General features: G+C 43.5%; 1 protein-coding gene across 1 annotated transcript; it reads right to left on the bottom strand.

Moving 5' to 3' along the window:
- Positions 1-1739: 1739 nt before the first annotated feature.
- TMPRSS3 (transmembrane serine protease 3) lies at positions 1740-20661 on the bottom strand (the record flags this gene model as incomplete). The annotated part of the gene is made up of 13 exons (XM_079316153.1): positions 1740-1751; positions 7450-7602; positions 8708-8850; positions 9986-10081; positions 10881-11050; positions 13009-13174; positions 13822-13865; positions 14545-14670; positions 15675-15798; positions 16557-16673; positions 17542-17652; positions 19204-19348; positions 20644-20661. 13 exons carry the CDS (start codon positions 20659-20661, stop codon positions 1740-1742), a joined length of 1425 nt encoding a protein of 474 aa, XP_079172279.1.
- Between the last annotated feature and the right edge of the window lie 835 nt (positions 20662-21496).

The following is a 21496-nucleotide window of genomic DNA, read 5'->3' as shown; positions in this document are numbered from 1 at the left end:
CATTCCTCTTCTCTTCTCTTCTCTTCTCTTCTCTTCTCTTCTCTTCTCTTCTCTTCTCTTCTCTTCTCTTCTCTTCTCTTCTCTTCTCTTCTCTTCTCTTCTCTTCTCTTCTCTTCTCTTCTCTTCTCTTCTCTTCTCTTCTCTTCTCTTCTCTTCTCTTCTCTTCTCTTCTCTTCTCTTCTCTTCTCTTCTCTTCTCTTCTCTTCTCTTCTCCTCTCCTCTTCTCCTTCTCCTTCTCCTTCTCCTTCTCCTTCTCCTTCTCCTTCTCCTTCTCCTTCTCCTTCTCCTTCTCCTTCTCCTTCTCCTTCTCCTTCTCCTTCTCCTTCTCCTTCTCCTTCTCCTTCTCTTTCTCTTTCTCTTTCTCTTTCTTTCTCTTCTCCTTCTCTTCTCCTTCTCCTTCTCCTCTCTCTTTTTCTTTTCTCATTTTCCCCTCCCTCCCTGCCTTCCCCCTCTCATCTGAAATCTCCAGGAGGACCAATTTCTGGCTGGCAGAGCAGAGCTCTGACGTGGGTGCCCAAGGCAAGGCCAGGCTGCCAGCCCTGTGCCTGCATTTACCTTGAGTAAACAGGCTCCAGTATTAGGAGCTGGGGAAATCAATAAATAATCTTTTTTTTTTCCTCTTGCTCATTACATTTTACAGTTGTGTTGCTCAGACTGGCAGCTATCAAAGCTCTCTTCAGGGAAATGAATTGGTGATGGAGTCAGTTTTCTTTTGATCAGGAAAAACTGATGGTCTGGTGGTATTCTGACAACCCATAAGATTGGTGCAATTTTTACTTCCTCCTTGCCAAAAATGATGCAAACTATTCAAAAACTTACTCATATTCCTGATGTCAATGCAGGGGCCACAACCTGCTGTCCCCTACCAGCAAGAAAACATGTGACACAAGCAAAAAAACAAACTTGGAAGCCTCTGCTCGTGTTAAACACATCAAAAGAGAGATTAGAGGCAATGATCGAGTGTGCTCTTGCAGCCCAGATAAGAAACACTTCCTTGTACCTTCCCTAAAGTCAAACACAGCAGCTGAGCTCCTTTCTTACTGTGCTTTATGTAATCTGGGGCTCTTGGTGCCCACAGCTCTGATACTGCTTCTCACAGGGCTTTTTGTTGGAAGAAATAAAATTGGCCTATGTTGGAACCCTGGAATTTCAGATTTTCTGTGCTGACAGGCACTGACCCCCAGGAGAACACTGCATTTGACCTGAGGCTGTGGAGAAGGCTTCCAAAATTGAATTATAGAACTGGGATGATGGGTGTGTAGTTTGAATAGAAGTGTGGTGTCACATGATGGGAAACTTTGAATTTAGGGTTTTAGAGCATAGTAATAGGTATAAAGCAACATGAAGGATTTAGGGCAGAGGTTTTGTCCTTCTTCTTCACCTTATTCTTCATGGGCCTAGGTGATTTTTGTTTAATTGGATAGAAATTCCACATTGCAGGCCATGGGTGGTTGGTTATTGGGTTAAAAGGAAAAATAATTTAGGTGTCTGTCCTTAACTGGATAGTTTGCCCTTAAAACATCTTCTAGACAGTGAGATGAGCTATGTCTCCATTTTTAGCTTGTTAACTGGAAGTGTTGCAGAACTCAATGTAATATAGACAAGAACTAATAAACATCTGAGTCCAAACAAGAAATACCCTCTGGAGCTTTTAATCCCAACTCTGGCAGAAAAAGAAGATAAAACATGATAGACCTGCAGATCTTAAACCGGTGCTGCACTCACAGTGTGTGCACCTTTCAGGGATCCAACTGGAAGCAGAACCAGCAGGGTGCACAGTGCAGCACTTAGAGTGAAACCTTTCATCCTGCTTTGTTTGGATGTTGGAGACACTCTGAAGAGTGAAGAGCCAGATCTATTTTTTTTTAAGCCTTAAGTACAGTTCTTTAAATTTTCAAGCAAGTCTGTTCAAGAGCAGAGCTGAGCAGTTCCCCACCTCTGTGCTGGGATGTACCTGGTGCAGAATGTGTTAAATGCATGTCAGCTCTTGGAAGGCACTTTGGCTTCCTCAGACACCAATCTTATGCTCTCAATCTTATGCTTATCTCTGCCTCATTACAGATATTTCCAGCTTATTTGTGCATCAAAAGTGGAAAAGAAATTAAAAAAATTCAGATTGGCCAAAGGAGAGTGATATTCATCCATGTGATAATTCTCAGAATGTCTGGGAAAAATGCATATTGAATAAAAATCAGTTGTGGTTCATCCAAACCTACCAACTTTGTCTCAGTTTCCTGACTGAGCTGTCATGGTGACAGGAACAGTTGATGAATGGCAAAGGAATTTTTCTTCACGTGCTGGACGTTTCTTACAAAGTCCAGAATGTGAAGAACTCTGACATGTTGCTGCAAGGCTGTGCCTACAAGCACAAGTGTTCCTAAGGGATACTGAGGTTGTAATTTAACCCTGTGTCACACCAGTGATCTGAGTTCACAAACCAGGGGCTGTTTCATCAGCCTCTTTAATAACGTGGCAAATATACACTCCCCTAATATAAAGGTCTTAAACACTCCCAAGATGTTTACCATGAAACCCCTAATCAGGATTAGTTAAACCAGAGCTGCCTTCAGCCCCACCTGCTTTGGCAGCCCTCTGTACCTGCACATGTGAAAATTATTTTTGTTGAATAAAGAGAAGAAATCCCAAGGAAAAGGGAAGGTTTGGTAACCTGCCTTAAAAAATTCTCTTTGAAAAGTTATTCTTCTGTGCACCAGTTCCTTCCAGCTCTAATACTGATAACCTGTTGCTCAGCCCCATATCCCTGAATAAAACACAATGCCCATATCTGTACAAAACACATCCCACAGCAAATGTCCTAAACCCCCAGGTATATTCACTTGGCTTAATATAAAGAAATATGTTTAATATTGTGATTATATTTATTTGAAAGCCTCTGGCATGAATGTTAGTGGCATATGGAGGGGGAAAAAAATCCAGGTGTAGGGAGTGAATTTTTCTTGTGGCAAGAGGGTTGGAGCTGGATGATAGAAGGTCCCTTACAAACCAAACCACTCTGTGATTCTGTGATTCTATATTCTGCCTGTGCATTTTAAGACAGCACAGCAAGGGGTCTACCAGAAATCAGAAGGAAAACTGAAGGAAGATTTGCAGGCTCACTGGGCTGGGTCCACCCAGATGTGACTGTCATTGATCTGGGGGTCAATGTGGTTTCTGATTGGGAAGATTGCAACAGCTTTCTACATTTACACTGGATTTCTCTTTATTACAAAAGCAGACCACAATGAATACTTATCATACAGTCTTTTTATAGAAACAGAAGAGTTCAAAAGGAATTTTCAGGGCTCCTTTCTGAAGTGTAAAATAACAACACTGTCAGCTCCAAGAGCAGCACCCTCACCTCCATTCTGATGATGATATTAAAATATCAGCCATGTTTGGCTGTGAAAATGCCATCATAACAAGCAATGAACATTAAAACTCTTCTGAAAATGTCTCAGCTACACAAGGGTTCATCACACTTTGTTGTAGTTCTGTCATGTTCTGTCAGTTGTAATTAATTCCAGTTTGAGTGTCAGCTTTGCAATAATGATTTCCTCTTCTTTTTAACAGCAGGCAGGCTTGGGAATTGCTGCTTCCATTGAGCTGCAGTTCCTGCAGGCAGGGTGAGAGGTTTTGGTGCAGTGTCCTGTGATATCAAGGTTTGTATCCACAGAACAAAGTAGAGGTTGACAGTTCATGGGGGTTTGCTGTTCTCTCTCAGATTTGACCTGATGCATTGCAGTGAAAATTGAGTTCTGATTCTGCCAGCACTTTCTTGCAGCAGTGGTGATGCAAATACTGATTTAGAAGAACACAGACTGCATCCAAAACCACATCTCAAGCAGATCACCAGCACCTGATCAGATGATAAGATCAATTTTGGCTGATATTGGAAAGCACTGACAATATTATTCATGATTCAGCCCACACCATCCCCAACAATCAATTCTAAAATTGACCATTTTCACCCTGGGGAATTTTACAAAGGGCAAGTGTCAAACAATCAGGCATTTTCCAGCCCAAAAATAGCTGAGACTGTTGTATTAAAATGGAAATCAGGAAACCACAGCAGAATTTCAGATATGTTGTCCTCTGTCTGGCTGGCATCAGTCCATCCACACACTGATGTCACTAAGAGGCACAAAGAGTGTGGGATCTGCATTGTCCCATTAGATGAGAAAAGGAGGTAAAGCAGGGCATAAAGAAGCTCCTCTTCTATTTAAGTTCAGTAATCTCTGGATTTTCCAGTCAAATTACAACCTGTTGCTCATTTCAGAGATATTTACTGCAGGAAAACATCTAAGAATTCAATCTTCAAGAACTCTGCTCCCAGAGACATGATAATATATTTGAATTCAGAGATTTGTTCTAAGAGTTGAACATACTTGTCAAAAGTGCCAATCTTCTGCTTCCTGCTTGCCTTTGCATTCAAAGGAAGCTGCTGCTGCCTGTGCAACAGAGCATGGACTTCTTGTGGACCTATATGAATACTTTCAGGAAAAAAAATGTTTTTGTAGTCTGGTTCTTGGAAGGTAAGTACTAAAATAACAGTGAGCAACCTGATCTAAAGTTGTTCCAGTCTTTTTCTGCAAAACTTTATCATATCAGCATTCAGGGTTATCAGTCTTAGCTTTCTTTTCTCTGTGTAAAATTTGTAGCTGACAGTAAACAGACATGCTGATGATCCATCACCAATCTGCTTCTTCCACCCAAAACAAACTGGATGTGCATCAGTTTGCATCAAGTGCAGTTGCCAGTAACAAAAATAAATGGTAAAAGGTGCTCTGTGAAGGTGCAGAGCCCAGAGCAGGTGACCAGAAGAATGGGCTGGGTCCTTCTGCAGGGCTGGAGTGTGATGTGGGTTTTCAGGAGCCCAGAGCACAGCCACTCTCCTCAGGTCTGCAGCTCTTCTCTCTGGGAAAAAAAAACCAACCAAAAAACCCCACATTTATGTATCTCTTACAAATGCTGGTGTTTTCACCCCTTGAACTCTTTTCCCACTGCACTCAGGTCATTGAGGGAACTGAGGGGCTGCTGGATCCTGCCAACAGCATCATAGAAACATGGAATGGTTTGGGTTGGAAGGGCCATTCAAGATGATCTCATTCCCACCCCTGCCATGGCAGGGACACCTCCCACTGTCCCAGGCTGCTCCAGCCCCAATGTCCACCCTGGCCTTGGACACTTCCAGGGATCCAGGGGCAACCACAGCTTCTCTGGGTACCCTGTGCCAGATCCTCACCACTCTCACAGGGAAGAATTTACTCCTAACATCTAATTTTAATCTGCTTTCTGTTGGTTTGAAGCCATGCCCTGTGTCCTGTCACTCCAGGCCCTTGTCAATAATCTCTCTCCATCTTTCCTGCAGGTTCCCTCAGCACTGGGAGGCTGCAATGAGGTCACCCCAGAGCTGCTCTACTCCAGTTTGATCTGGGCTGTGCCCCAGCACAGCTCTGCCAGGTGCCAGTCATTCCCCTGGCCCCTCTTCCAAAGGCACACTAGTTTTATTTTCTTTAGATTAGCTTCAGAGTACACAAAAAAGTGTCCATGTTTCCATGCTGCACCTGAAAATCCTTTCTAAGGGGATAAACTGAGGAATTAATGTTTACATCTGAAGGATATTTCTCTGAAAAATTCCAATATTTTAGCATTTGGCTCAATAAAGATTTTGCTGTTTTTTCTCCATAATTTTATAATGGAGATCTGTGATTTCATGTGATATGAGCTCTTCATCTGAAATGTTTGTATATGCAAATAAATCACAATGATATATTCATGGGGGAGAAAATCAATTACAGGTCATGGAGACTCAGAAATATCCTGTTTTCTTTGAGTGACTTGTTTCTTTGAGATAGGCTTGTGATAGCATAAATCTTCATGTGCAATATAAGTTGTGAAAACAGTGTGTGTAATGCAGTGTTGAGATGTGGGCTGAGCTGAAATTGCACACATCACCTTATTTTGGGCATTTGCTTGTCTGTGAATGTTTGATATTTGCAATTTGGTTTGAGGAAGGAGTCTGCTGGACTGCTGGGTTGCTGCTGCTGGAGTGGCATCTTTGCTGTCCTGCATTCCCTCAATCCTGCCAGCTGGGTGTTGGAACAGCAGCTCTGCCTGCAAGGCAAAGCTGGAGCAATGGGGGGCAGGCTCTGGGGCTTGGGGTGGCTTTGCCACAAAGACAGAAAAATCACAATTAAAAGCCTGTGCACAGCTCTCTACCTGCCCAGAATCCCCCAGGGCACTGCAGGAGGGTTCACCTGCCTGGCACTTGTCCTGTCTGGTGCCACTTGAGGTGTCTCAGTGCCCTAGGCACCACCTGAGCCTCTGCAGGGTATCTGAGCCATCCCCATGGGGATGGATGGGGCATGAATTCAGGCTGAGCTGCAGATCCTCACCTTCTGCAGGAGCACCTGTGAGCCAGGCAGGACAGCCTGAGAGCTCTGGAATTACTCTGGATGGCCCTGCTGGAGTCCCACCTGGAGCACAGTGCTGACTGAAGCCAGCCTGGAGAGCTGGTCTCTGGTGACTGGGCCACCCTTGGGTCACTGAAGGTGGCTGCAGTGTCCCCTCACTTCCCTGTCTCTGCTCTCCTCTCTTTCCAGCCAACATTGTGTTCCCTCTGCTCAGCTCCCCCTCCCCAGGCTCCTCTGTGGCAGCCTCAAGGCTCAGAATCATAGAATGTTAAGGGTTGGAAGGCAACTCTCAGATCAGCTCATCCCAACCTCTCCTGCCATGGCCAGGGACATCTCCCACTGTCCCAGGCTGCTCCAGCCCTTATCCAACCTTGCTGCTCCATCCCTGGGGCATCCACAACCTCCCTGGACAACCTGTGCCAGGGCCTCCCCACCCTTACAGTAAAAAATTTCTACCTGTCTAACCTGAATTTCCCCTCTTTCAGTTTGTGCCCATCACTCCTTGTCCTGTCTCTGCAGTTCCTGACAGAGTCCTTCTCCTGCAGCCCCTTCAGACTCTGGAAGGTGCTCTGAGCTCCCACACAACCTTCTCCAGCTCAACAGCCACAGCTTTCCCAGCCTGTCCTCTTTTGGAGGTGCTCCCTCCTAGTTCCTAATTCCTAGAGTCCTCTAGGAACTTTGTGACCTCCCCTGGACTTGGTCCCAACAATTCCCTGTCCTTCCTACCCTGGGGGCACCAGAACCCTGCACAGTGTAATCCCCTGTGCTCTCTTTCCTGGACCCCATCTCCTGACTCAGCCCTTCCACACCTCCCTGCTCCCTGTTCTGCTTCAGCCCCCCTCCCCTGTGATTCCCACCCCTATGGATGTGCTGTCCTCTCCTCTCTGCCCCTGTGGATGTCCCCAAATCCCTCACTAAACCCCTGCACCCTGCTCTGCCCCAGTCCCCAAACACCCCCCAGAATTTCACTGTCCATAACACAGCCCAGCTCTGACAAACTCAGGAGGACAAAGTGACATCCAGGGCAAAGCCAGACCTCCATCTGCTCGTGGATCCAGTCCAGGAAGGAGGTGGTTCTGCTGTAGACTCCTGGTTTGTTCTTCTCTGCACAGCCCACTCCAAAGCTGGTGGTCCCCACCAGCTTCCAGATACTCATATCTTCACAGGCTAAAGGGCCCCCACTATCTCCCTGAGAAAAAAACAGTTAAAACAAATGTCAGTGTTCCTGAAAAGGAGGGAAATGTTTGTTTGGGGAGGTAGGGGGAGAGACATAGTCCAGCAATTTAAAATCTCTTGTCTCTGCTCTGTTCTGAATCCTGGGAAAAGCACATTATAGCAGGAGATTTTTGAGACATATTTTTCTTTCCCTGGCTATTGAGCTGAGCTGAGGCCAAGGTTGCAACACCAAACTCACATCTCACCTCCTTCCCTGCCTGCTTTTCCAGCCCTTCCCAAACACTTTGCTGAGCAGATTCAGATCAGATCAATGGACTCGCGTCTAAGTACTGAAAACTCATTTTTTTAATTTTTTTTTTTCCTTGGGGCAGTTTCCATCCCTATGAGAATCAGACTCAGCACAACAACTGGAAAAAAGGGGATTTGGAACAATCCTGTCCCACTGGTGAGCTCCTGTCACGTGGAGCTGTATGCTGAGCACACTGCCTTTGGGCAGGTCTCCCAGGCAGAACTGGTGCCAAGTGCTTTTTTTGGGGGGTTATGTGCAAAAAGGGGATGAAATGCAGATCTAGGCACCCACTTCCTTGGCTTTTTATTGCTCCAGGTGTGATTGGGATGGAGAACATCTGCAAACCTGAAGTTCACAGAATCACAGAGAGGTTTGGGTTGGAAGGGACATTGAAGACTCCCTGCTTAGAACAGGGACATCTTCCACCAGGAATTCCTCCCCAGCCCTATCTGGCAGCTTTTCACCATGGTCTTTCTGCACCTTGCAGGTCTCTGGAGCTGCTCACAGTGCAGGGAAGTGCAAGGCAGTGCAGTGCAGAAGTTGTAGCCAAGGCAGAGAAAGGATGGCACTGTGCTGCAGCACATGCAGCAAAATATATCTTAAGCAAATTTGGTTTCAGAAGTATCAGATAAGGTCCAGAGAAGAAGTATAAAAAGGAAATTGTAACGTGTGAAGGCACATGGTCAGTGATTGATAATTGTGGTAAGCAGAATAAATGGCACAAACCCAAATGTTTGCCCAAGAAAAGCCTGGGAGTGCCTTCTGATAACTTATCACTCATGTTTTTCCATTTCCAATGAGCACAATTGCAGTTTGGAAACTTCCATACCTGGCAGGTGTCCACCCCTCCCTTTAGGAAGCCAGCACAAAGCATTGAAGAAGTTATGATCCCACCATAGACATCCCTGTGGTTGCAAATTGCATTGGAAATCAGAGGGACACCTGCATAATTCATGGTGTCTGATGTGTCACCTGTTTAAAAAACAGAGAAAAAACAGAGAAAAAACAGAAAAAACCTTCCTGTCCTTGGAAATAATCTCCATTTATAAACAGAGAAAGTTTTATATATAAAGAATTGTCAAGGAAGGATGAAAGAAACATGGTTAAATGACAAAAGTAAGGCAACTTGGTGTCTCATCACTTACAGAACACAGCAATTGTCCACTCTGTAGAGATGTGGATTATCAGTGTATAACATAACAATAAAATCTGGACATTGTGTTTCCACTTCAAACCAGACAAATAATGACACTAATGAATTAAAAACTTGCTGAGCATTGTGTTCAATACTAGTGCCAAAACCTATTCTGAATTTATCACCTGTTCTGTTAGTCAACAAGTCATCTGCAAACATCTGATCTACTTTATAAATATTTATTTTATTTCATTCAAAGCCTGAATGGGTCCTTTCTACAAACGGGAGTATTTGCACACTGCCTATTATCAGTTTAGGGCTGTTTTTTGTTTTTTTAATGTGGCAAACCTTGCTTTCATTTTCTCCCCACCTTTGGCTGTTATCTGTGGGTCAGGTAACGTTCTGTTCTTGCTCCCTGAACAACAGGAACATGTTCAGTGACATGAATGAAGGGTGATAAAAAACAATTACCTGACAATTCACCCATTTTCACCTGAAGGTGGTTCAGTTTATATTATTGATTAACATGACCCATGAGTCAGGGTAAAAAAAGAAAAAATTCCCATTCCTTTTTTGATGTTGTTTTATCCAATTTCTGCATTGCCCAGCCTGCCTTAAAATACATATTTGCTTTCTCTAAAAAAAAAGGAATGGTTAATTCTTGCCTTCATGCAGTGCTCCCTATGCTTGGAGTTCTAAAGGACCTGTTGGACTGAGGCTGAATACAACACTGGGGACATTATATACATGTAATTTTCAACTGTTTCAGAGGATACCCATCCATTCCTTGTGATGAGTGTTTGCACAGCACTTCTGCAGTTCCATTTGTGCATAAATTTAGTAATACGTCTTCTTTCCACCTCCAGATATTCCAGAAAATTTAGTATTAAACAGTGCCCCAACCAAATCCTGTATTTATTATATGTAAGATGTGTGCATGGAGTGAAATCATCAGCAGAAAATTTAAAATACCTCCTTCCACAGTTGCTCCCCATCCTGACACCCAACACATTTTCCCTGCTGGGAAATGTTCACCAAAATTGGGCAGACAGATTGGTTCAATGTGACCTATTTAAAAAAAAAAAAAAAAAAGAGGGAGAGAGAAGAGAATCAAAATTTAACAAAATCGTTTTATTTGTCTCAGAAAAACTTGAAGATTTGGCTTGCAGTGAACTTGTGATGAGCACCACCCACTCCTCACAAAAATAGCCTGGCAGTTTTCTGCAGGTTTTTTGTCTTGTGGGCAACACTGAGAGTTTGAGACAAAATCCATGACAGCCCCATTTAGTTTGGGGTTGGAAGCAACACAAGGAGGTGTCAGCTCAGTAAATTGAAGAATGGGCAAACATTGAAGGAAAAATTGAAGAATGGGCAGCTGAAGGGCAGATCAATTCACACAATATTACTACATATTATTTCAACTCATTGTATCTACTGCAGGTAGCATTCTGTCAAGAAAATTAAAGTTGTTTTAATTTAAATCATCATTATATCCAAATTGCCTTCTCTTTGAAATTCAAGCTTGATTTTCAGCTTTGGACACTTCTGGATCCCCCAGTACTCACAGAAAGGACATGATAAAAATCTCTGTGACCTCCAAGCAGAACGAGGCACAGTGTTTATTTTAGATAGGAAGAATATTTAGAAAGGATAAAGTTAATGTTTGCCTATTAATAAATGGCTGCAGTAAATCAATACCAGAGTGGACTGGGAACATTTTGCAGCACGTTGCTGCTGTCCATGCCTGGATATGGAGTGCAGAGGTGCTCACACTGAGGCTGGGGGGTTTCTGCTGGTGTTGTGTGGACAGGGGGGTTTTAGCTGGGAAGGTGAGAAAGTCAAGTGAAAGCTCACAGAGATAAATTACCATTGAGAGCCAGAGGTGCTGCCAGTTTCATCAGAGCTATGTCATTGCCCATGGTCTTGGGTTTATAATTCCGGTGGTAAATGATTTTTTCCACGGAATGTGGGTGAACCTGGGTGTCCTGCTGGGTCACAAAACCAACCTGAACACTCCATGAGCTTGGCAGGTACAGGCTGCAACAGGGAGGGAGAGGAGATGTCAAACCTGCAGGAAAACCCTCAGGTTTTTCTAATTGTCCCCTGAGCTTATGGACCACTTAAAGCTCTACAGGCAAATAACTCCAGACTGCTGTACTGGCTTACCACTCTATTAATAATGGCTAGTATTAGTTATAGCAAATAGTTATATATATGTTATATATACAATATATACACATATACATATGCCATTACATATACAATAGCTATTAGTTATATCTATAATATATTTAATCTATAATAATACATAAATATTAGTTAATATTCTTAATAATATATTAATAACATATTAATATTAATATATATAAGTTTAAATTAGTTTTGCATCTAATTTTTTAAAAATGTAAAAGAGGTGACTAATCTTAGCAAGACACTGGGCCACTGGTACATTATCAGTGCAATTATCTTACTACAAATATGTGAAAGTTTTTCATCAGCCCAGCTGTCTGTGCTCCTATGAGACCCCTCAGGCTGGCACACCTGCACTCAGCCAGAGCTCAGCAGCACTTGTGGCAAGGCATTTTCAAGAAGTTTTCCTTCTGGAAGGTGTTTGTGCCCCAGTTCATGAGCTGGCACATCCTTCAGCCTCCAGCACATGAGCAGCTCCTCTCCTTTTGGCCTCACTCCCCTGGGTAAAAGGCTCCAGGGATGTGAGTTGTGTTGCCAGCTCCCATCCCCTTCAAACACACCACAACCACCTGGGTTGGGAGGAAAAAAGCCAAGGACAGAAGTTCTAAAATACTGAATTCCTAAGTAATTATTTTTATGGCAACAAATAGGAACTGGGAGTGGGATTTGTCTGTCCCATCTCTTCTCTCTACTGGCTATAAAAGCATCCTGCAAGAACTTACTCAGGAGAAGGCATCCATGCTGCATGTGCATAAAAGTGGTCAGACCAATCCCATTTTAGCTGTCTAAATGCCTTTGGTGAAAGTGGCCTGGAATTTGTAAGAGCAAGAAGTGCTCCTGCACTTCTAGCATCAAACAAGACTGCAAAACCAGACAGCTCATTATAAATATGTTTGTAATTACAGAAAGAAGAGTTTAAATAACTATTTAGCATCTATTTACAGCTCAAAGACCTCTTCAACTGCAGAAAAAGGAGCAGTGAGTAAGTGGCAAAGGGCACAAAGCACAGTAAAAGAGACTGATAATCACTGATTGATCCTGTCAACTTGAAAAGAATCCTGTCATTTATTTTGGAGATCCAGTGGATCAGAGAAGTCAAATACAAATTCTGCACACAGAATTTACAGAAATTGCAGGTTGGGATACTAAAATCTAGCACTTAGATCTTATTTTAGGATGTTTTCCCAGGGAGCTGGGAGTGGGCAGGACATCTGAAAACTGGGGCACTGGGTTTGGACCACTTCTTGGGGAAGCTTTTTTTCAATAAAGACTCGTGCTAAAAAGAAAGAGGAACAACTTAAATGTTATGAAACCTTTTGGGGAGTACCTAAGAGCAGAGGCCAGACAAAATTAAGGGAATAAAATGGAGTTCTATTTATTGAAGGGCCTTCAGGTACATTTAGGGCACATGAAGCCCAAAATGCATGATGAGTCACGAGTTTTCACACTTTTATAAGTTTGATCCATTTGCAGATTGGGGGTTAATCTTCCAATTACAGCTTCATAAAATGAAGTCATTTACCCCAAATTTGCTCACCCCTAATTCACTTTTGTTCAGATTTCTTGGGGCTCAATACAGTGAGGTATCTTTGTTTGCCAGGCCTGGAGAGGAATTGTGTTGTCTGACCAAAATGGGAACTCTTTATGGAGTTTAAAATTATCCACTAAAGAATTTCAGGATTACAAACACATGAAAAGCAAAGCTAAAAGCCCAAAGCATCACTCAAGGACGAAGCAGGGCGTGCTGCAGGTGGTTTTTGGGAGCCAGCAGAGCATCCCCCGAGTAGGGGGGGTTTGTCACTCACTCGTAGACGCAGTGGGCAGCTGTGAGGATCCAGAGGGGGGTGATGACCGAGCCCCCACACAGGTGGTGGCCCTGGAACTGCAGGCTCACCTGCCAGGGCCACTGCCGGGGGGACGAGGCGTTGCCCCCCACGATGCGCGGCCCGTAGCTGGCCCGAGTGCCACACGCTGCCAGGAAGCAAAAGTTATGGTCCAGAGAGGAAACACAGCCCTGCTCGGGCTCATTCCCAGCCCTGATGAGGGGGGGAGGTGTCTGCAGATGGAGCATCCCCACCCCATCCCCATGGACACAGCCCGGAGGTTTCTGCTCCTCCCTCCCATCCCACTCATGGGCTGGGGGCTGTGGGGTCCGAGTCTCTCCCTTCCCTGTAAATCCCCCTGCCCTGCCCTCCACCTCCTCTCCCCTCAGGGTGATTCTGCTGGTTTTGATTTTTTTTTTTATCACAGTCTGAAAACTAGGTGGGAGAGGTGTGGGATGAAAATTCAGTTAGGGCAGAATTTCCCTTTTCCTGCCAAGATATCAAAGACTTGCAATTACAGTGTGAGTCCATGGACTCCACACACAGCCCTTAAATATACACTTCCTACTGGGATTCTCACTGAAATGCTCCTGCTATCTGATGCTCCCAATCTGCCCTCCCAGCCTATTTTCACCTTCTGAAATTCTTTCAAATTTCACATTAAAAATACAATTTTTCTTTGATGTGGTAAACTGATAGTATAATATGCCCTGAGTACACAGTTGCTCCCAACTCTTGTCATGCAGTGGATAAAGGATAGTTTCTGCTTTCATTTTCACTTTTTATGATTCTTACCCAAGCACTTTAAGATGATCACATTGCCAGAAGTGCATTCCTCCCTGGGATGAGAAGACAGTGCAGCATTAGTCCCAGTTCACAAATACCTTGGGGGTTTCTCCAATATTACACAATTTTCCTGTGCACATAGATATAAGTAACTCATATATTGAAAGAGGTACAAAGCCATGAACTCATCCAGTCTAATCAGGGCTTTTAACTGAAATTCTGATTTTGGGAGCTTGGCCAGGAGGCTGCAGACCACATGCTGCCCTGCTGAAGAGGGTTTCACTCTTCCACAAGGGAAAGCTCATCAGCAGGTCTGAAGCCTCCTTGGATCCATTGCTCCCTTTTCACTGGAAGGTAACTAAGAAATTCATCAGGAGGAATAAATGGACCATAAAGGGTTCATAAACCCACTGGGAAATGTGTAAGGATCTGCAGACTGGAACAAACTGCTTCATAATGGAAAAACAGAAGTGCCTGGTGCCTATCCATTTGCAAAAATGGCATCATGGGACAAACAGCCATTTCAAACAGCTCATTTGAAAGCCTTTGTTGATTTTTATGGATCAGACTCAGTTGATAATCCAGCAAGGCTGGTGCTGAGCCTCAGCCTAGCATGTGCAATATCACCAAACACCTACAAAGTACTACATGCCTGAAAAAACAGCAACAATCAGAAACGATCAATAATTCCCCCTGTACTGATTGCTCTCTTCCTGAAGAGCTGAGGCATACCTGAGGTTGGTGGCATTGTGCAGGGATGTCACTTGGTCAGCTGAGAACCAGTGGCCGAGGGACACGAAATGTCTTTGGAACTGTTTTTCAACTGCAGCCACGGGCAGGTAACCTGAACTCACATAACTGCAAATAAACCATAAACACAGCTTCCCCAGACAGCACTGCAGCAATCTGCTTAAATAATTCACCAGTTCTGCTAATGAAAACCACAATCATCAGATTCTGGCATTTGTTAAAAGCAATCCTATCCTCCCCCTATGCTCCTTACCACGTGCATGTATTTTTGATATAATCATGTGTGGAAGCCACACATGCTGAGATGCATTTAACTGGCAGAGAAAGTGAAATTTAATTGTAGTATTACAATGAAGCTTTTCATTGCAAGTGGTTGGCACATTTCCTAAGGCACTAAGAAGCTTATTGTCTCCTTTTTCTAGAGTTGTGTTTTGCAGCAGGGAGGATGAATAATTTTTAATTTCTTCTTCTCTTCTTTGTTGAAAAATTGAGATGTATTTTATCCTAAAGGCAACAAGAATTTATTTGAAGAAGGTTTATACTGCTAACTATAATAGAAATCAGAATGATGCCATGGTAAGAAATAACAAAGCATCATGCCAAATCACAGCTTCAAATCTTTCTCAATTTTGTGAAAGTTTGTGAAAGAAATGGTGCTTTTTCAGGAATGAGGTCAGTCCAGCAAGAACTGCCTTGCCATGTTCTTCTCCAATTATGAGGCAGACCTTAAATCCTATCAGATGTCATGACATGAATTGTGTATACAATTTAGCTAGAAGGGGAGTAAAAGAAGTGGAAAATGCTCATATGTTTTTAGTGCCTCTCTGATGGGCTACTAGAATGACAAATAGGATTTAGGCACCTGCATCACACAGGGAAGATTTAGACAAGCCTTTATATTTAGCCATCATGCAGGATTTATAGCTGTAATAAAAGGTATTTGCCACATACAAGTACTCAGAACTACTTCCCACATCATCTCAAATATCCTCAATTGTATCACTCACAGAAGTGGATCGTTAAGTCATTTTTAAGGCATAAACTAGGTTTCATTAGAAAGACTGAAAACCTCAGAGTTTGTTCAAAATGCCAAATGAAGTTGGTGCCCATACCTTGAGAAGCCCAGGTGTTTGCAGGTTGTGTTCCCAAACTCTGCCCTCCAGTCATCAGAGCAGACAGTTCTCCAGGACCCAAAGGTGAACACTTGCAGCACTGCCCTCTTCCCACTCAGCCTGACTTTGAGATTCAGGACAAGAAAAGCCTCAGTGAGCAGTGAGGATGAGCATCAGGCACACAACAGTGACAAGGCACAGATGGAAAGCTGTGCTGCCTGGAGGTACAGGAGCCAAGTGCATGGAGCTGAAACTCAGTTATTCTGTTTATTAATGTTAGAGCCCTTTCCCTCCAGTGGCTGTGAACACCACAGTCACCTTCCATAGCACAGGATAGGGAAGCACCATTTAACGTATCCCTGTGATTCCCAAAACCACCACAGGGATAAATTCAGGAAGAAGTTACACATTTCACTCATGAAGCAACAAACTCTGCAGCAGAGAGTGCACTAAAGGCTGGTTTCTCCCATTCCCACATCCTTTAAGGTAATACCAGGCTTTTGCAATCTTCAAAACTGACACAGCACAATGGTGTGCCAGTGAATACAAAGCTCTGTATTTACACTCCATAAAGCAGTGGGGTTATACCTTGCAGGCAGAGGAAATGTGAGCAGTCAAAAAACATCTGGACTTCTAACAGAGAAAATTATCAAAAATGGCAGTAACAATATTCAGTAATCACCACATTTATCTAAAAAGCAGTTTGATTTTTCATAACCTGTGAATCAGTACCTCACAGAGATTGTTCCTCTGAAGTGGTGATTTAAATATTCCATTGGTCTCTTTCTGGTCTCACCCAAACTCATTATAACAAACATTACTTGATAACTTGTCAATTCTACAACAGGAGGTAGAAGGGATTTATAATCAAAATTAAATTACCACATCTGTACTCATCCTCCCCTTCTTTACAGTTGAAAACACCATTGCACCTGGCTGATTTCTGGATACACTTAAAGGATGATCGACAGCGAAACTTCCCAATGCAGTTGTACTGGACTAAAAGGAATGAAAGAACACAGGGCAATGAAAACACACTTGGATTTTAATTTAACATTATACGTCCAGATTTCAGTCTTGTAAAGAAAAGCCAGCTCCTGTACTCCAGGAACTTTTGAAATACAACCTGGAGGTTGCTACATGGTGCTGCTAAAACTCATTTATTAGTAATGACTCGTAGGAGGAGTCAGCCTTGCTGTGTGTGCTGACTCCTTCCCAGCTCCCTCCACACAGTTTCAGTTTCACTCGAGGGTGAGTTCCTGCCTGGTACCTCAGATCCTGAGTAGAAAATTAAGGAGACCCCTGGAAAACACATCCAGTGCTTGCTCTGCCCAAGGGAATGCCTCAACCTCTCACAATTCCAGGTGTGGAGAGACATCAACATATCTGACCCCTGGACCTGGGCAGGTCACACTTCCCAGCCACAACTAAACTCATTCTGCATTTTATTTTCCTTTGTAGAAGCTGTTTTTGTTAGGGAAATGTTCTTTAATTCTATGAAAGCAAATTTAAAGAAGTGAATTACAAAACAAAAATATGGTGTGGGCTACCTATTTTTTTTTTTTTACCCTCAGTTTCTAAACTCAGCTCATTGCTCGAGGGGAGCTGACAAAATTTTACTAGAGAAAGGTGTCCTGAAGCTGCAGGTTCCCCAGTGTTGTAAATATTACACCAATCCCCTCAGGAGGGCCAGACCTATTTTGTCCCCAGCTTTAAATAAAATTTAAAGCCATCACATTAACAAGATTTTTTACTTCCTCAAACAAGCCACAGTAGCAGTTTAATTCCATTCTCAGTAAAAGGCTCATGAAAAATTAAGCATTTGAATGGCCAAGTGAGAACTTCATAAATAACCAATAGTACTCACCACCCAGGCCAATGGCAACTGCTAGGATTACTGCAAGGAATAAACCACAGATATATGGGAAGTATTTTAGAGAGACAAGAGCATGGCACATTGAAGGTGGTTCAATATCTCCTGGAAAACAAACAGAGAGAAAGCTTCTGTGAGGTTAAACCAGCTGAGCTGGCAATCAAAAAGATTGATCTAACATTAAACTAGATGTCATCAATAACCCCTGGATGTATTTTTGAGCTGACCTCACCTGAAGGGATTTGGATTTGCTTTCTCAGGGAATGAGAAGGCTCCAAGTGCTTTGGGGCTGCTGCTGCTCTCAGACATCTCTTGAGCATTTGCCTTGGGAGGGTTTGAACTGTGTCCCTGCAGAGCACCTGGCCTGTCCTCAATGCAATCAACAATGTGAGCTCCAAATTTTCATTTTCATGGGCTACATCACACTGGGAGCTTTTCAAGCTAATGAGCACCTCTGCTGAAAATTTGAGTTCTGGGGTAAAAATGAAATCCAGACCTGTTCTGTCTGTGTAATCCAACCTGTGTGCAGCTCATAAATAGCAGTTCAAGGCAAGAAGGAGGAAAGTCACTGGTCCCTTCAGATTTGGAAGCAAGATTAACTGAAAATAATTGAAAGCTAAATTTGCAAGAAAAGTAAGATCCTCTAACTAGTCTCAAAAACTGTGAAAAAGTGATCTGTTCAAAGTTTTACTATAAAGGCAAAAAGAGAACTGAGTAATGGCTCGAGGCTGAGTCTAGAGTTTTCAAGTACAAAAAGATGCATCTAAAGTTAAAAATATACATTAGTAGTTATTGCAGAATACATTTCATGAGCTGGACCTGTTTACCAACCACTGACCTCCAGAGCTGGCCTCTGCTTAGTGGTATTGCCAGTCTGGAAGAAAACAAGAAATTTTGCTGAAAATAATGAGCAGCTCACTTGTCTCAAATGTATTCTGATATACAAAGGGCAAACTGTGGGGAAATAGCAAACACAGCTGGGTCATGAGAGCACACAGGAACTGGCAGAACCTTGTCTTTAATTTTAGTTCATACAGCTCCTCAATTCCCTGTTCCTCAGGCTTTATAATTGAGATTGGCAGATACAATCAGTCAAGGATAAGGAGTGTCTCCAAGGGTTTATAGACTCTAGTAAATCCCAGCTTCCACAGACACTCAGCAGCAGCTGAATAACTGGTTTTGGCAATGGAGTTGGTGTCTGGCATGCCAAAAATCTTACACAGCTGTAGCAGCTAATGGACTAGAAAATTAAATTGCTCTGTTTTCACTCTGGAAGCACAGCCTGCCTCTGTTGGCTATTTTGAAACCTATGGGAAGCAGCAAACAGCCATGCTAATCCTCCAAGGCTGCTGCATTGTATAGTCAGGGTTTTTAATGGATCTATCTCCAGGTTGGCAAAATTTCAAACAAACCATTCAAAAATGTGTCTGAAAAGAGTGAGGAAATGTTTGCTTCTGTGTGAATAATCTGGCTGTGAAAAGTGCTTGAGTGGGCAAGTTGACACGAGATGTCACCACTGACAATCCTCACACCTGGGGGAGGAAGGTTGTGCTTCTTCCTCCTCAGTGTGACTGCTGGCTCTGGGTGGGCAAGCACAGCTTGGCACACAGTGGTCATTGGGATTGCAAAGGTCACAGGGCTGTGGATTGTCCCTACCAGATCCATCTGCACTCGGGTCCACTCTTGCTTGTGGTATGAAGAAAAACCTTTTGAAGGTGAACTGGATTTGTGGTACTGGCGGTTCATCTTCCGTAACGGAGATGATTTCAAGACTTCCAGTAGTGGGATTTGTCTCTTGAACCTGACTCAACAAGAGAGGGGAAAAAAAAGAAAAGAAGAAAAAAAAATCATTATAATGTTGTCATAGAGTCACAGAATGGTTTGGGTTGGAAGGGACCTTGAAGATCACCAAGTGCCACCCCTGCCATGGCAGGGACACCTTCCACTGTCCCAGGCTGCTCCAGCCCCAATGTCCAGCCTGGCCTTGGGCACTGCCAGGGATCCAGGGGAAGCCACTGCTGCTCTGGGCATCCTGTGCCAGGGCCTCACCATACTCACAGTGAAGAATTTCTTCCTAACATCTCATCTAAACCTTCCTGTTTACCCTTTGGATATTGGAATTTTACACCAAGGTCTCTCTGGAGCCTTCTCCAGGATGAAGAGTATCAACTCTCTCAGCCTTTCCTCATAGCAGAGGTGCTCCAGCCCTCTGAGCATCTTCCCAAACTCCTCTGAACTCACTCCAGCAAGGTCCATGTCCTTTCTGTGCTGGGAACCTCAGAGCTGGACACAATACATTGCTATGTACTTAATTTTCATGAGAGAAGCACTTACAATTAATCTACCAGCAAACTACTGAGGTTAATTTTTGTTCAGATTTGTCTAAGCACTGGAGCTACTTTTAATAACTCCCACTGGGGGTGTGAATCCATCCTCTGCTCTACAATTGTAATAGGAAATAAGAAAAAGATTAAAATGCATAGGACAGCAGCACAGCATCTGACAGGATCCTCATTCAGGGGAATTTTACTCCAGTAAGCTTTTGATGACTTACTACACAGGGAAAAAAATTGAAGTTAGCTACACTAGAATTTGGGGCAAATAGATTTGAAATGCTAATTTCTGACTCTGGTTCTGCACAGTGGCAAAAGGAATCAGACTTTTGAACTCAGAGTGGTGTGAAATAGGTCCAGGTTTGTTAAAGACAGTGGAGCTGTAAGCTGTAAAAGCAGCATCTTTGCAGAGTCAGTCCCAGGAAATGCTTACAGTGACACATTTTAGGCAAAGAGCACACGCTTTATCTGTGACATTATATCTGTAATAGAATATAACCTGGAGTACTTTTTCACCTTTCAGCAACAAGGTTTATGCTCTTTCATTTGTTAAAATTTCACCTACATTTCAATGAACATAAATTAAACTTTGTAGAGAATCTGCCAGCACGATTGCTAAATATTAAAAGCAAAAAGCTTTCTAACTGGTGCATAATTTGCCCTTCAGGAAACAAAACAACATTGTGAACTAAATTACACCCAAGCCAAACACTGACATTTCGCTTATTCAGAGCCTACCACATGCTCCCAAAGCTTCACTCACCTCTTCCTGAGAAGTCATAGCTAAAAGCAAAACTGTTTTCCTTCTTCATTATCAAAAGCAGCCCAGAGGCAGCTCGGAGTTTGCTGAGCCCCTGTGCCTGGGGAGGGTTTCAGGCGTCGGTGCACCGCGGGCGCGGCGCGTGTAACCCAAGCTGGGCAGGGGGATCGGGTGGCATGGCTGCAGAAAGGGGCAGATAAAAATGCACCATGCTGTTTAATGAGCCTGAGAGCACCAGGCAACGTGGTGGGATTGCAAACCTCCCCATGACTCCTTAGCAAATGGAATGCCATGAATGCTCATGTAGGAATTATGTCGAGTTGGATGGACTGGCATCACTGCTAGTCCTTTATTAAAAACTTTCATTCCTTCTTTCATTGCACTTCTTTACAACCTCTTCCCTCATAGGCATCTTCACACAATACTGACTCCTTTTCTTACAAGCAGCTCCACACAGCTCTGACTCCTCTCCTCTCTGCAGGTTTTCTTCTTCCTTTTGCATGACTGGCTAAACCCCGGCCTGTCCCTTTCCCAGCCTCCTAACCCTGTCTGTCCCTCACACAGCATCTTCTTACTTTGTCTGTCCCTTACCCTCCTCACAGCACAGCCAGCAGACTCCATCCCAAACTGCAGCAGACTCTTGGTCTCAAGCTCCAACTGCAAGTACAGTCTCTTGACCTGTACAGCTGTAATTCAATGGGAAATATTGCCTTCTGCACTGTCTGTACAAACTATCTTCCCACATACTTGCTCATCCTATCAAAACCCTGAACACCAAGAGCTGTGGGTGGCAGAGAGCAGCAGTCCCTGGGCTTCATCTCTTCAGCACACCAAGCTCAGGGACTCACCTTGCTCC

Source organism: Erithacus rubecula (genome assembly GCF_903797595.1).
Source record: "Erithacus rubecula genome assembly, chromosome: 1".
Taxonomy (NCBI): domain Eukaryota; kingdom Metazoa; phylum Chordata; class Aves; order Passeriformes; family Muscicapidae; genus Erithacus; species Erithacus rubecula.
Note: the sequence above shows the minus strand (reverse complement) of the source record. Positions and strands in the feature narration are given on the sequence as shown.